We start from the raw sequence: 13694 nt of genomic DNA, 5'->3' as shown, positions 1-13694 counted from the left end.
GGGCCCTGGCCCCGCCCATTTCCCCACCCTTAGCCCCGCCCCAACTCTGCCCCTCCCCCCGCCCTAACTCCGCCTCCTCCTCCCTCCCACTCCCAGCCATGGGGAAAGGGCTTCCCCAGCGCTACCGGCTTCACGGTTTGCCGGGCAGCCCCCAGACCCTGCACCCCCGACAGGCGCTTCCCCCGAGCCGCCAGAGCAGAGCAGCTAGAACCGGGAAGGGTAGTTCCTGGCCGGCAGCTCGGGGTCCGGAGGCAGGGGGGGCTGCCCGAAGCCGGTAGCGCTAGCTCGGGCAGCTCAGCTTTTAAAGTCGGAGAGGGGAGGAGCGGAGCAGCTCACCTGGAGCCCGGGAAGGGAAGTGCCTGGCCCGTGGCTCGGGGTCCGGAGGCAGTGGGGGCTGCCTGAAGCCAGTAGCGCTATCTCGGGCAGCTCGGCTCTTAAAGTCTGAGAAGGGAGGAGCGGAGCAGAGCAGCCGCGGGAGGGGAAGTGCCCGGCCGGCATTTTCCCGGACATGTTTGGCTTTTCGGCAATTCCCCCCGGACGGGGGTTTGATTGCCGAAAAGCAGGACATGTCCGGGAAAAAACGGACATATGGTAACCCTAGTCAGCAGGGGCTGTCGATCCGTCCCATTCACCAGGGCTGCCATCCTGTGGCTTCCGCATTAGTGGCTGGGGTGACTTGGGGAAAGGTCTCAACCTCCCCACATCCCACTTCACTGCTGCCAGAATCCCTCCTGACCCCCCGCTACAGTCCCCTCCCTACCCAACCTGGGTGGGGCTGGAGGAGAGGGGTCTGCGAACTTGAGCTGTGGATTGGAGGTGGAACAGCTGTCAGGGGCACTGAGGGGGAGGTGGCAGGAGCTCCCCGTACAAGGAGGGGGGTTGCCACTGGAGGTCACTAGGAAGGACAACAAGACTCCATCCTGGGGGTCAGGAGGGGGAATCCATCCCTCAGAGGTGGGCAGGGGCTGGGTGGAAATGCTGCTGGTTCCAGGGGCCGTTAATCCCCCTGATTCCTCGGAGGCGTCTGAGTCTCAGACAGGTTCTCGTTCCCTTGCAGCAGGAGGACGTCACGGCCAATGTGATGCGCCAGCTCCGTATCATGCGGCACTTGCGCCAGGTGCCCGAGGCGCTGCAGGGCCTGTGCCTCTGAGGCCACCAGTAACTCCCGCTCTCTGCTGCAGGTACTGCTCTGGCTCTCTGTAAATGGGGAGCTAGTGGAAGGGGAAATGGAGCCCCCTGGCACTCACAGAAACCCTCTTCCCTCTCTATGGAGCAGGGTCCTTTCCTCTGCCCCCAAATTCCTTCATCTGGGACAGGAGCTCTTTCCCTCACACCCATTCCCCTCCCCCCTTTCCTTGATCTACCCCCATCCCATTCCCCCTGCGCCCAGGCAGAGCTCTGCCTGCCCCATATGGTGCAGAAAGGCCTGTGATATGCAGGGGGTCAGATTAGATGCTCTAACTGTCTCTTCTGCCCATAAAGTCTACTCATTTCTGAGAAACCGAGTGTAGCATTGGGAGCAGCCTCTGCTGTTTTACTGTCTAGCCGGCTTGCTTCCTAGAATGAACACTCATTGAGTGGGGTGATCCACAGGGAGTAGCTCAAACCTCCAAAGGGTCTGGCCTGCGGCAGGACATTAGCACTGCAGGGGATGGGTGGGTGTGGCAGTGACATCACAAAGGCCTTTTGCAGGACTTCAGCCTATTGGCCAAAGGTGCTGGGGAGGTGGTGACCTCACAGAGAGATGCTGACATCAGCCAGGCAGGACAGGGGCGCAGGGCCAGGGAAACCTCTGAGTCCCCTGTAGCTTTCCTTCAGCAAGTCTCCTTCTCGAGGTCTCTCTTTGAGGACTGAGAGAGCATTAGGGGTCACGTACGTGAGCGCCAGGAGGAACCTCTTTTGAGTTTTCTCCTTTCTTTTTCCTGATTTTACTAGAAAACAGATGTCCCTGTTTAGAAGGTAAGAGCCTCCGAGAGGTTTGGAACCTGTTCAGTCTGATCCATCTGTTCCACAAGTTCTTCAGTCCAATCCACTTCCCTAACTAATTTCCTTAATTTTTTAAAGTTAGCCCTTTTGAAAAAAAAAAAACCCTAGTCACAGATCTATTTTTGTTTACCCTTCCATTTAGTTTAAATTGAATTAGCTCATGATCGCTCAAACCAAGGCTGTCCCCTACAACCATTTCTTCTAAGAGATCCTCACTACTCACCAAAACCAAATCAAAAATGGCATCCCCTCTTGTTGGTTCAGCAACTACTTGGTGAAGGAATCCATCAGCTATCACATCTAGGAAAATCTGAGCCCTATTATATTAATAGCACTTGTCCTCCAGTCTATATCTGGGAAGTTAAAGTCTCCCATGATCACACAATTCCCATTAGTATTTACTTCATTAAAAACATTGAAGAGGTCTCTATCCCTATCCAAATCAGACTCCTGTTCTAACAGACAGCAACCCCGCCTCCCCCGAAAGGCAGAGATAGAGCCCAGGAATCGAGATGGTTTGGAAATTTCATTGAAACCGTTTCTGACCGAAAATCCTATTCAAACTAAACCAGTTTGTTTCTTGAAATCATAACAAGTGGCAATGAAAATTCTTTGTCACAATGTGTTAAATTGTCTCATCGCACTCAAAGAGGAGACACTTAGATCTCAAAAATTAGATAAGATGCTTCAGTCTGAGCTAAGTAGTTGCTGCTCTTAACAATTGCAAAATAATACAATACAAATCAAATAAACGATTTCAGCCATTCTATTATGTCCTAATCTGATCTGAGTAAACATGATAGGACACCTCATCTTATACACTGCTCCTAGTGACACTCTCCAATAGACCCAGCAGTCCTTATTTCCAGGCCCCTTCACTAACCACTGCTGCACACTCCCTCCCACAGCTGGCAATTACAACCAGGCCCTCATGTCCGGTCCCCCTGTTTTGAGAGGGAGTGTGCTCCGCTGGAGTGATTGGAGCAGGGAACTGGGAGTCAGGACTCCTGGGTTCCATTGCTGGTTTCCTATTGACCTGTGGGACTTGGGGTAAGTTGCTGCCCCCTCTAGGCTCTGTCCCCAGCAGGCAAATGGGGATTTCATACTTTCCCACTATTGGAAAGTGCTGGGAGAATCCCCCAGCAAAAGCTGCTCTGACAGTGCTAAGCAGCATCTGTTTGCTTGTGAGAATGTCCTATGGGACTGTGTCAAAAGCCTTATTAACACCAAGATAGATCACATCTACTGTTTACCCACCTCCACTAGGCCCCTAACCCTGCCAAAGAAGGAGCTAGGATTGGTCTGGAATGATTTGTTCTTGACAAGTCCATGCTCACTAGTCCTAAGAACCAAATTGTCCTACAGGTGCTGACAAACTGATTGTTTAATAAGCAGAGGCTACACCCAATGCTACACTCGGTTTCTCAGAAATGAGTAGACTTTATGGGCAGCAGAGACCGTTAGAGCATCTAATCTGACCCCCTGCATATCACAGGCCTCCTGTCTACCACAATAGCTACTTTTGGGGCAAACACATTCCGGAAAGGCATCTAGTCTTTATTAATGACATCAAGAGATGGAGAATCCACCACTTTCCTTGGTAGCTTCTTCCTGTGTTCAATCATCCTCGCTGTTGAATATTTGTGCCTTATTTGTCATAGGAATTTGTCTCTTTTCACCTTCCAGCCATTGGGTCTTGCTCTGCCTTTCTCTGCTCGATTAAAGAGCCCTTTAATACCCAATATTTTCTCTCCATTAAGGCATTTCAACACTTCAGTGAAGTCACCTTTCAATCTTCTTTTGATAAGCTAAACAGGTTGAGCTCTTTCAATAGCTCACTAGAAGGCATTTTTCTCCAGCCCTCAGAACATTTGGTGGCTCTTTGCTGCCCCAGCTCCAATTTCTAGGACCATCTTTTTCAAAGGAGGACACCAACACTGGAGGCAGTATTCCAATAGCAGTCTCACTGCTGCTGTGTCACCTCCCTATCCTACTCACGGCTCTGCTCCTACGTCTAATGATGGCTTTAGCCCTGTTCACCACAGCATCACACTGGGAGCTCATGTTGAGTGGCTTCTCCACTCTGGCCCCTAAATCCTTTTCAGAGTCACTGCTTTCCTGGATACACGTCCCCATTCTGGAGGTGTGGCCGGCGTGCCTTGTGGCTACGTATAGGACCTTGCATTGGGCTCTGCTCAAACTTGTTTTCTTTGAATGGGTCCAGCTGGCCGAATGAGCCAGATCGCTCTGTATCACTGCCCTCTCCCCATCAGGAATTACCACTCTGCCTGTATTTTGTCACCCCCTAATCTTATCCGCAGTGATTGTATGTTTTCTCCCAACAATTATTTTAAAAAATTAGTCCTTGAGAGCTTCTTCAGACCCTTAGTACTCAGGACCTGCTCCCCACATCACAGTGAGAAATGCCGTCCAGCCCTGCTGGTACATAGGGGATAAGCACAGAACAAACGTACCTTTAGGAGCTGTGTTGTCCATAGGCTCTGAACAACATGTGGGGGTCAGCAGATTACAAACGCACGACAGACCTGTAGTGTAGACAGGTCCCAACCGTGTCTCGGTTTCCCACCCTGTAAAATGGGGAGAAGAAACAAAACCTTGATTAGCTCCATTTGATAGCTGGGGAAACCGAGGCACACAGCGGAGCAGAGACTCGCCTATGGTCCCAAAGCCAGGAATTGAAAACAGCAGATCTGATAGCCAGGCCTGGGACCTAACCCTGGTTTTCCTGGCCTTGCTGCTCTAACTTTAGTCACAGCCTCCATGTCTTTTCCCCCGTGTTCCTTAACCCCACGTCACTGCAGAAGAGAGATTTTCTGGTAGCCAGCTGGCTCTCCTGCATGTGGATGTCGTTCCAAAAGACGTGCTCTGGCTCAGTCCCATGCTATGGTTGGCTGAAGGAACCACTTGGTCACATTCTAGGCCCTGAGTTATACGGGAGGGGCGACTAGATGCACAGAATGGTCTTTTCTGACCTGAACCTCTATCAATCGCTACATTTTCTGCTGCTAGGAAGAGAACTCTGGACCTATTTTCTCTCATTCACTTTCAGTCGGAATAATTTCAATCCAGGCGAAAGGATTTCCTCTTCCATTGTGTCTTCAGCACCTTTGGGAGCAACCAGTTACTGTTACCCACAGGTTACCAGTTTCAACCTGTCCCTGGGTGAGATGGCCAGGAAAGGGGTTGGAGCTCAACTGCACCTAGCCCAGGTGATGCAGCTCCCTAGGGCCAAGGGAATAAGTGTGGGGGTCACGTGACAAGATGCAGCCTGTGACTAGGACCCAGGCCTGCTGAGAGATAGAAGGGCAGCCTGTGCTCAGCCAGGAGAGAGACCCCAAGGGAAGCAGGCATGGGAGGGGCTTGGAGAGTCCTTTGAAGGTCAGGGACAAGCTGGGAAGGGGCCAGGCTGAGCACTAAGGACAAGGCCCTAGGAGGGAAAGACAGGGCAGTTTAGGAGATGGGGCAGATAGTCCAGTTGGTTTCGGCTCCCAGGACCAGACACCCAGAGGTGAAGGTGGTTGTCGGGGCTTCTGTCCTTCTTCCCCAGTGTAGATTTGATAGTGGAGAAGACTGATGCCGTAAGGGGGAAGTGAGTTACCCCAAGATCACCCAGTGAGTTTACATCACGAATGCATACTCGGAAGGATCCAATAGAAACATGGATTTTCCAGTCTCTTCTTTCTGGGAGTCCCCAGGGCTAAGGTAAAACCCCTGCGGCCCCTCCCCATTCTGCTCACCTCCAAGATGTGCTGGAGTTTGTCTGTGCTGGGGGGTGCTGTCAGCAGGATCGAGAGCTCGTCATCCATGTTCTCTGGGCAGGCCTTGCTCAGAGCCTGCCAGCGGAGGGAGACCAGGGGTCAGGAGGCTGCATTAGCACCGGTGTGCCGTTGACCAGGAGCTGGCTGAGGTAAGCGCCGCCTGGCCGGAGCTCGCACCCAGAAACCCTGCCCCAGGTCGGAACCCCCTCCCACACCCAAATTCCCTCCCAGACCTCACACCCGGCACCCCAACCCCCTGCCCCAGGTTGGAAACCCCTCCTGTACCCTAATCCTTCCCAGACCCCACACCCCCACCCGCACCCCAATCCCGTACCCCAGCCCTGAGCCCCCTCCCACACCCAAACTCCCTCCCAGAGTCCGCACCCCAACCCTCTGCCCCAGCCCGGATCCCCCTCTGGCACCCCAAACCCCTAATCTCCAGCCGAATCCCAGAGCCCGCATCCCCACCGGAGCCCTCACCCCTCCCTGCACTCCAACCCCCAGCCCCAGCCCAGTGAAAGTGAGTGAGGGTGTGAGAGCGAGCGACTGAGGGAGGTGGGCTGGGCTGGAGTGAGTGGGGGTGGGGCCTTGGGGAAGGGGCATGAAAGGGGTTGGGTCAAGGGCGTTTGGTTTTGTGCAAGTAAAGTTGGCAACTCTACTTAAGGACCTTTGAAAAGCAGCCTCCTTAGCACCGCTCCTGATACCAGGGGCCAAGGCGCCCCCCGACATGAGAACCATAATAGACCAGAGCAAAACGCTGCGTTAGAAATCGGAGCTCAGGCTGCCAAGCGAATGATAGCTGTCAGACAGGAGATGCGGGAATTAAGGTTGTGCCTTCAGCCAGCAACTGGTGTTCATCCGTTTGCACCACACACACACCTGTAGCCAGGGCCACTATTTCCTTGTCTGTCTGCCTGTTTAGCGTCTCTCGGCCCTTACTGTGCCCATCACCGTGGTGTCTGAGTGGCAAACCAAGGGTTTGCCGTGTGCATATGAAACTGCCTGACTGGAAGGACGTGGTTTGGTGTGGATCAGTGACTGCTGGGGCGATTGGTGGCAGAAGGCTCTGAGGGCCTGGCTCATTCCGACCTGGCTCATTCCAATGGCTTCTACAGCTGAGAGCAGCCCAGTCTCCTGCCTGGGTCGGACGCAAACCAGGAAGTACAGGACCACGGTTAATAAGAGCAGCTCAAAAGATCATTTTCGCTGAGCCCAGCCCTGCACAGATTTCCAGCTTAGGTTTGCATTTTCAGCAAAAGTTCTTCTTGATTATTTTCTCCCAACCCCTTTGTGCCTCCATAATAGCCAGCCAGCCCGTCAGTCGCATCCTGGGGCGCTCCAGGGATAGCGTGTGTGCGTGTATGTGCACGTCTGTATATATATGTATGTGTACATGTGCGTATGTATGTGTGTACGTGTATGTGCACATGAGTGTGTGCACATGTGAGTGTGCGTGTGTATGTGTGTACATGTACCCCAGTCAGGTGTATACATCTGGATTTCCTTTGAAAGAATTTTCAAATTGAGCTGATCAAGTGCAATGGCAAAGCACCCAATTCCTCTGCCCCCCAACTGCCTTCGCTGCTTTAACGTACAACCTGCTCCGCTGACACCTCTGACTCCTGAAAGCCCTAACGCTCCAGGGGAGCAGGCCGTGCCCTGCCCTGCCCTGGCTGCCCCGGGTGTTACCTCGGAGGGAATCGTTCCAGATTCCAATGGGTGGCAGGTCCAGGGAAGAGCCTTATCTGGGGGGAGGCTGTACCAGACCCGCCCGACCCAGGCAGGCTCCCAGGTACTCTCTGCTCGGGGCTGATAAGGCTCCTTAGCAGTTTCTCTCCAAACAAATTCCAGTTCAAGACACCTGAGAGCTCCACAGCAGGGCAGCATCCCCAGAGCGCAGCAGGGCGGGGTTAGGGGGAGCAGTCGGTAGCAGCACCTGCCCCTCGTACGGCAGGAGCGAGAAGTGCCAGCCTCTCTGCACAGAGCAGCAGCGTTCAGCCTGGGCCAGACGTGCTGCGGTGATGGGTAAGAGCGGGCTCGGAGAGCCAGAGGGTCTGTGGGGCAGCGCTGGGCCCTTCTGCTCCGCACTAGGGCCGGGTGGGCGTGTTCAGCTGGGATTGGAACCCACCAGCACTTGTGGGTGCGAATGTGGGGCTGGAACGCAACGTGGGGCGCTCCCACCTCGCCCAGGGCAACTGGGGGCAAGGGCAGAGAGACACCTGGGCTGAGACCCCAGCTCCAGGGAGACAGTCACCCCTGCCCAGCCAGGTTAAATTGCCCAGCTGTGTGACAGCCCCCTCATCCCCGAGGGGTCCCCCCCCCCCAGGTATGTCACAGCAGGGTAATGTGCGTACTGAATGGCAGGGGTTGCCAGAGACTGGCTGGGAGAGGCCTTTGGGGATGGAGGAAGCAGCACTAAGGTACATGCCAACCTCCCTACAGAGGAGGGGCCGTGCCCCGCAGGTGTGGGGCAGGGAGCTGGGACACTGCGCGGTGGGTCATTGTCTGGCCCAAGCCCTTCCTAGCCGGAGGCCGAGGCCAAGGCATTTCCTTCAGGTCACCTTCCGCTGCAGCTTGGCCACGGGCCCCCATAGCCACTAGCCCAGCCAGGGACCCCAAGTGGGGATTGTCACGGCTGGCTCCTCCCTGCCGCCAGCAGCTCTTCACTGCCAGGGAATTCCTGAAATCCTGTGTGCCCTTCCCCACCCACCTCCTGGGGCTGTGAGTGCCCCCCCCCGATCCCCCTCCCACACCCCGGGGCTGAGTGACCATGGCCAACCCCCGTCCCTTCAGGAGGAACTCCCAGTACCCACCCAGCCCCCACACCTCAGGGTTCCCCTCCCTGCGGCTCTGTGGCCATAGCCCCCTCACCCCCCTGTCCGTGGGGCTCTCATTACCCACCCTTCAGGCCTCCCCAGGGCTCTCAGTGCCCCCCCAGCCCCAATCTCCATTTTCCCTTTCTCTCACCCAGTCTCCCGCCCTCCCCTGCCCGGTTATTTCCATGGCACAGGGGTGTCTCTGTGGGGCGGGAACATTTCTCCAGGGCGAGTCCCAAACTCCTCAGCACCCGCCCCCCTCCTGGGAGTCTCTGTCCCAACGGCGCCGGTTTCTAGCGTCTCCTCTGTGCCCCGTGCATGCCTGGCCGGTGGCCGACTGCCGAGCCAGACTGACGGGCGAGGGCGGCAGTGCCAGGCTGTGCTGGGCGAGGCGGGAGGGTCCAGCAGTCCCAGCTCTCGGTTGTGCCGTTCCCGGGCAGAGGGAACAGGGAGTCGCGGCTCCTGAAGGGCGGGTTTGTGTTCCCAGCTTCTCACCAGCTCTTCCCTTTTGCAGCTGCCCGGTGCCCTCGTCTCCTGCTCCTCGCCGGCCTGCTGGCCCTGTCAGCCCCAGTTCTCACCCTGGAAATACACAACCTGAACATCTTAAAGGGACCCACCCATGCAATCCGGAACATCCACCCAAAGCACCTGAAGGCAGGTGTGTCATGTGTCTGCTTCTATAGCCCTCCCCCCTGGCCCTAGGGGTCCCTGCCAGCCCTGGGGCCCCAGGACGTCACTCACTGGCTGCCTGGGGATTATGGAGGCCTGAAGCCACTGGGAGAAATTACAATCCAACCATAGCTCTCTATTCAAACCACGCTGAGCTCTTTGGCGGTTTGAGGGAGGGGTGGGAGGGAGGGAGGGAGGTTCGGGGGGGCACAGGGCCTGGCCCATTGCAGTGCAGGGAGCAGCACGGGACAAAGCCAGGAGGTGCTGGTTGCCTTGGGCAGCAGAGGGGGCGTGGAGGAGTGAACTGGTGCAGCGTGGGCCTGAGCCAGGCAGGGGCAGATGGGATGAGATGGGGGTGCTCGGGCAGCAGGGCGACTGGTGCAGAATTAACACAGAGCTCGAGCTAGGCAGGGCAGGGCTGTGCAGAGCTCGAGAGGAGGCGCGGGGGCTGGAAGCTGCTGCAGGAGGAGCTGCAGAGCCAGGGAAGGGACTGGAAGGCACAAGGTGGTGTGGGCAGAGCCACGGGAGCGGGCGGTGAGGTTGGTGGCTGCATTTGGGCCAGACTGGAGGGGAGCAGACAGAAGCCAGGTAGAGCGGTGAGGGGGGTTTGCAGAAATGTGGGCAGAAGAACGGTTTGTCCTGGATGAGGGTTTCAGGGACACGGAGAAGGGGAGGCGAATGCACTGCTAACACTCTCTGGTGCTTGGGAGACAGTCTCTGCCAACCCCTCATGTCACGCGGATCTCCCAATTCCTGTCCCTACAGATCAGGGGAAAGGGAGCCTGCGGCACAGCCGAGCCAGTGACCCACAGTTACCAGAGGCCCACGGTAAGAGTATCCCACGCTTCACCTATCCACGCCCTGCAGAAATGAGATGCAAGAACAACAAGAAGCAACAGAGAGTCCTGTGGCATCTTTAAGACTAACAGAAGTATTGGAGCATGAGCTTTCGTGGGTGAATGCTCACTTCATCAGACGCAAGATTCGCCCACGAAAGCTTATGCTCCAATATTTCTGTTAGTCTTAAAGGTGCCACAGGACCCTCTGTTGCTTTTTACAGATTCAGACTAACACAGCTACCCCTCTGATATGAAGAACAACAAGAGTTATTCACACAGCTTCTCCCTGCAGGGCACAACAAGGCATTGGGATGCATTGTCTGACCGGGCCAGAGGGGAATCCCCAGGGATTATACAGGCCCCTGGGAGCAGGAACTCTGATGGCAGAGGGTGGGAGGGTGTGGGGGAAAGGGCTTGATACACACAGGCTGTAACGTGTCCTGCAGAGGAGAAGCTTTGGGTCATGATCTTTCTGCAGGAAAAGTGGCACCACTGATAGACTGTGTGGGATCCAGGACCCAGGGCTGTGACCCACTGGGCCGTGTCCCTCACTACTGCAGGTGTGGGGAGTTTGCAGCCAAAATTTGGGATGAGTGGCAAGATCCTTTGACTCCACAGCCTCCTCCTTTCCCTGGCAGCTGGTGTCGGTGGCCTCAGCACACACGCCCTGTTGGAGAGCCCTTGGCACAGGAGTTTGCTGAGAGCTGAGGGGGTGCAGAACCCGCTGCTGTAAGATACAGTCACCCCACAGGACACACGGTGCTGTTAGCTCGCAGTGTCCCACGCATCGTGTCTGCCGTGTTAAACACCTCCCCGAAAACCCCTGCAGAGTATGAACAGGGGCCTGTTTGTCTTCTGGGAAACCTACGTGTGCACGTGCAAAGTAGCTAGTTAGAGAATAAACTGCCCAGGAGTGGGTGACAGGACCTAATGCCAGGGCTGTGCCAGCAGATTCGGGCTCAGTGTCTGCATCCATTGTTGAAGCCTCTTTGACAATGGGCTGGCAAAGCATGTGGGGTGTCAGTGCAGACACTGCTGTCTGTGGCACACCGGAGGGGCCCTTTCTCACTGACCCAGGGTGGGAAGAGCTGAGCAGGGTTCTGTTCCACGGGGTTTAGTGAAAGCGATCTCTCTCTTGTGCACAGTCTGGCCCAAGGACTGCAGCGAGATAACCTGGAACAGGGTCAGTGGCGTCTTCGTCATCCAGCCCACAGGATTCCACCAGATTGTCGTTTACTGTAACTTGAACAGCACCAGCGAGGGCTGGACGGTCCTCCAGCGGAACCGGCGCGACACACAGATCACCTGGGCTGAGTCCTGGAGCACCTACAAGTACGGCTTTGGCAATGTGCACGGTGACTACTGGCTGGGGACGGAGTACATCTATCGGATCGCCAAGCAGAAGGTCTACCAGGTCAGGTTTGTCATCCACGATTCATCCGGCACCATGAAATACGCAGACTACAACCTCTTCGGTCTGGAAGACGAGTCCAAAGGCTACAGGCTGAGGCTGGGCTCTTACACTGGGACTGCAGGGGACGCCATGGCCCCAAACAATCCTACCACCGTGCATGACAACATGAAGTTCTCTGCTAAAGATCTGGATCAGGACACTTCCAGTGGGAACTGTGCGTCTAGCTCTGGTGGGGGCTGGTGGTACTCGGCTTGTTATTCTGTTCGACTGAACGTCAAAGGGAGCATCACTTGGGGTAGTTTCTGTAGTGGAAACTGCCAAGCCTCCGCCATCCTCATCAAACCAGCGTCCTACTGTTAGTCCCCCCTTCCCCACCCTCCTGTCTGCAGTGAGGCCAACCCCTGCTCCACGAAGGGAGGGAAAAGGGTCAGCGTGTGTCATGGCCAAACCTCACACCCAACTCGGAGGGGGAAGTATCATGTTTATCCAAAATGGGGCAACTTTCTCTTTTCTTTTCTTCCGTGCACTTTCCGAGCTAATCTCTGCTGGGCACTTGTGCTTTGCGTTGACTTGACTTAGTTATATTCGTAATCAGAAGAATCATTTGCAAAACCTGCAGTATCCAGATGTAGAAGCTCCGGGGAGAGTAAATGCCTCGGATCCGTAGTGCCTTTTCAGTGTCTTTTGCTCTCAGACTCATGGGCAGTTCCAGAGGTCACAGGGGTGGGGAAATCCAGAAACACAGAAGGGTTTTTATCAACACCCGCTCTACTGCTCATTAGCAGGGATTAAAGCTTCACATTAAAAAGGCATTTGAAATGTGGTGGCCCCAGTTGGTAACTTTCTGTTCCCTGCCACTTACTCTCTGCTGTGCTCTCGTGGGCACCGCACTGCGTAGATCCATTCCCAGTATTCTCAGCCGTCCTGCCTTGGGGGAGTTGGGCTGGCAGACCTGGCTGGGTTCCTTGCCCCACAGTCTTAGGGGTCTGTGGTTGCTGTGAGGGAATTTTCGGCAATGGCCTAGCAGGATTTGAAAGCCAGGCCTGCACGTCTGACGATATCTGGGTAGCTGCAGCAGTGGCCTGAGGGGCCCTTTAATCAGTACCTTGAATTACTGTCCAAGTGTGCAAGTAGGTCCTAGTCCAAAGCCAGTTGATAACAGACAATCTTCCATTGACTTCAGTGGGCGTTGGATCAGGCCCTAGTGTAGGGTTGTTGGGATGGGCCTGTTGCTCTCAACTGCACCGAAAGTAACTCCTTGGGCCACCAGTCCTTTCTCACGTTTGGGGGAGGAGAGACTGGGATGCTGGGAGAGGAGACTGTGGGCTACCTGCTGTCGATACAATACCCAGAGAGAGCCTGTGGGGCAGACACGGGGTGTATTCCACTCCCACAGCAGGCGGAGCCGCTCCTGAGCCTGAGAATCAGGGCTCTGCCCCCAGCTTTGCCTGGCCACGTGCTTCGGTGTAGAGGTCACAGATCCAGGGGCTGTCTCCTATAAGGGCTGTTGCTTGCTGGCCGCAGTAGGACAGTCACATAGCAACAAGCAAAAATGGGGGAAGGGATTTTCCAAAGGTCATGAGTTACTTAGGAGCACAGAGCCCATTGAAAGTCAATGAGCAGGGCTGGATTTGGGAGTGGGCAACCGCCCAGGGTGCAATGGTCCAGGGAGGCTCCGTGGTCAGGGGGCTGTCCATGCCCGTGGGACCCATGTGTGTGGGGAGGCCTGGGCAGTCGGAGAGCGGCGGCTGCTGGCCGGGCACCCAGCTCTGAAGGCAGTGCTGCCGTCAGCAGCAGCGCAGAAGGAAGGGTGGCATGGTAGGGTGTCTTGTCACCCTTCTGCAGGGAGTGGAGCTGGGGCGGCTGCGGCTGTGGCTGGGGCACGCAGCTCGAGCCTGTTCACCTCAGCCAATCTCCGGCTGAGCCGGGAGCCAGGCCCTCCCCATCCTCCTTGCCTGGCGCTCCAAAAGGCAGCGACCCCCGGCCACAGCGAAGGTCGACCTCACAGAGATGCTACCTGCTCCCTCAGGGCTGCTGCTGCTCTATAGGGAGCTCATCCCCCCCACACCCTGGGGCCTGTCTGCTAGGGTTACCATATTTCTACAATCAAAAAAGAGGACGGGGGGGGGGGGGGGCCCCGCTCTAGCCCCCCCCCCCCCCCCCCCGCCCCCCCCCCCCCCCCCCCCCCCCC

At 56.0% G+C, this 13694-nt stretch overlaps 2 protein-coding genes and 1 long non-coding RNA gene across 4 annotated transcripts in view; 2 read left to right on the top strand and 1 right to left on the bottom strand.

The window, feature by feature from the left end:
• PHF7 (PHD finger protein 7) overlaps positions 1-1150 on the top strand; it is an 18355-nt gene extending 17205 nt beyond the window's left edge. Inside the window, exon 8 of the mRNA XM_034752915.1 lies at positions 1058-1150. Coding sequence (XP_034608806.1) covers positions 1058-1150 — 93 coding nt within the window. The remainder of the gene's footprint in view (positions 1-1057) is intronic.
• Positions 1151-4550: 3400 nt separating this feature from the next.
• On the bottom strand, positions 4551-6273 carry LOC117867621. The gene is made up of 3 exons (XR_004643450.1): positions 6246-6273; positions 5745-5840; positions 4551-4574 (listed from the first exon to the last, which is right to left on the bottom strand). It is a non-coding gene; the product is annotated as an uncharacterized LOC117867621 (long non-coding RNA).
• A 967-nt stretch (positions 6274-7240) lies between these two features.
• Positions 7241-12318, top strand: LOC117867620 (fibrinogen-like protein 1-like protein). Of its 2 annotated transcripts, XM_034752814.1 has the most exons (4): positions 7243-7790; positions 9096-9239; positions 10016-10078; positions 11235-12318. In XM_034752814.1, exons 1-4 carry the CDS (start codon positions 7787-7789, stop codon positions 11861-11863), a joined length of 840 nt encoding a protein of 279 aa, XP_034608705.1. In that variant the 5' UTR covers positions 7243-7786; the 3' UTR covers positions 11864-12318. The 2 variants fall into 2 exon arrangements, with proteins under 2 accessions (XP_034608706.1, XP_034608705.1); XM_034752815.1 differs by lacking the exon at positions 10016-10078 and having other exon boundaries at positions 7241-7790.
• Positions 12319-13694: the final 1376 nt, after the last annotated feature.

This window comes from Trachemys scripta, chromosome 18 (genome assembly GCF_013100865.1).
Source record: "Trachemys scripta elegans isolate TJP31775 chromosome 18, CAS_Tse_1.0, whole genome shotgun sequence".
Classification (NCBI taxonomy): Eukaryota; Metazoa; Chordata; order Testudines; family Emydidae; genus Trachemys; species Trachemys scripta.
Note: the sequence above shows the minus strand (reverse complement) of the source record. Positions and strands in the feature narration are given on the sequence as shown.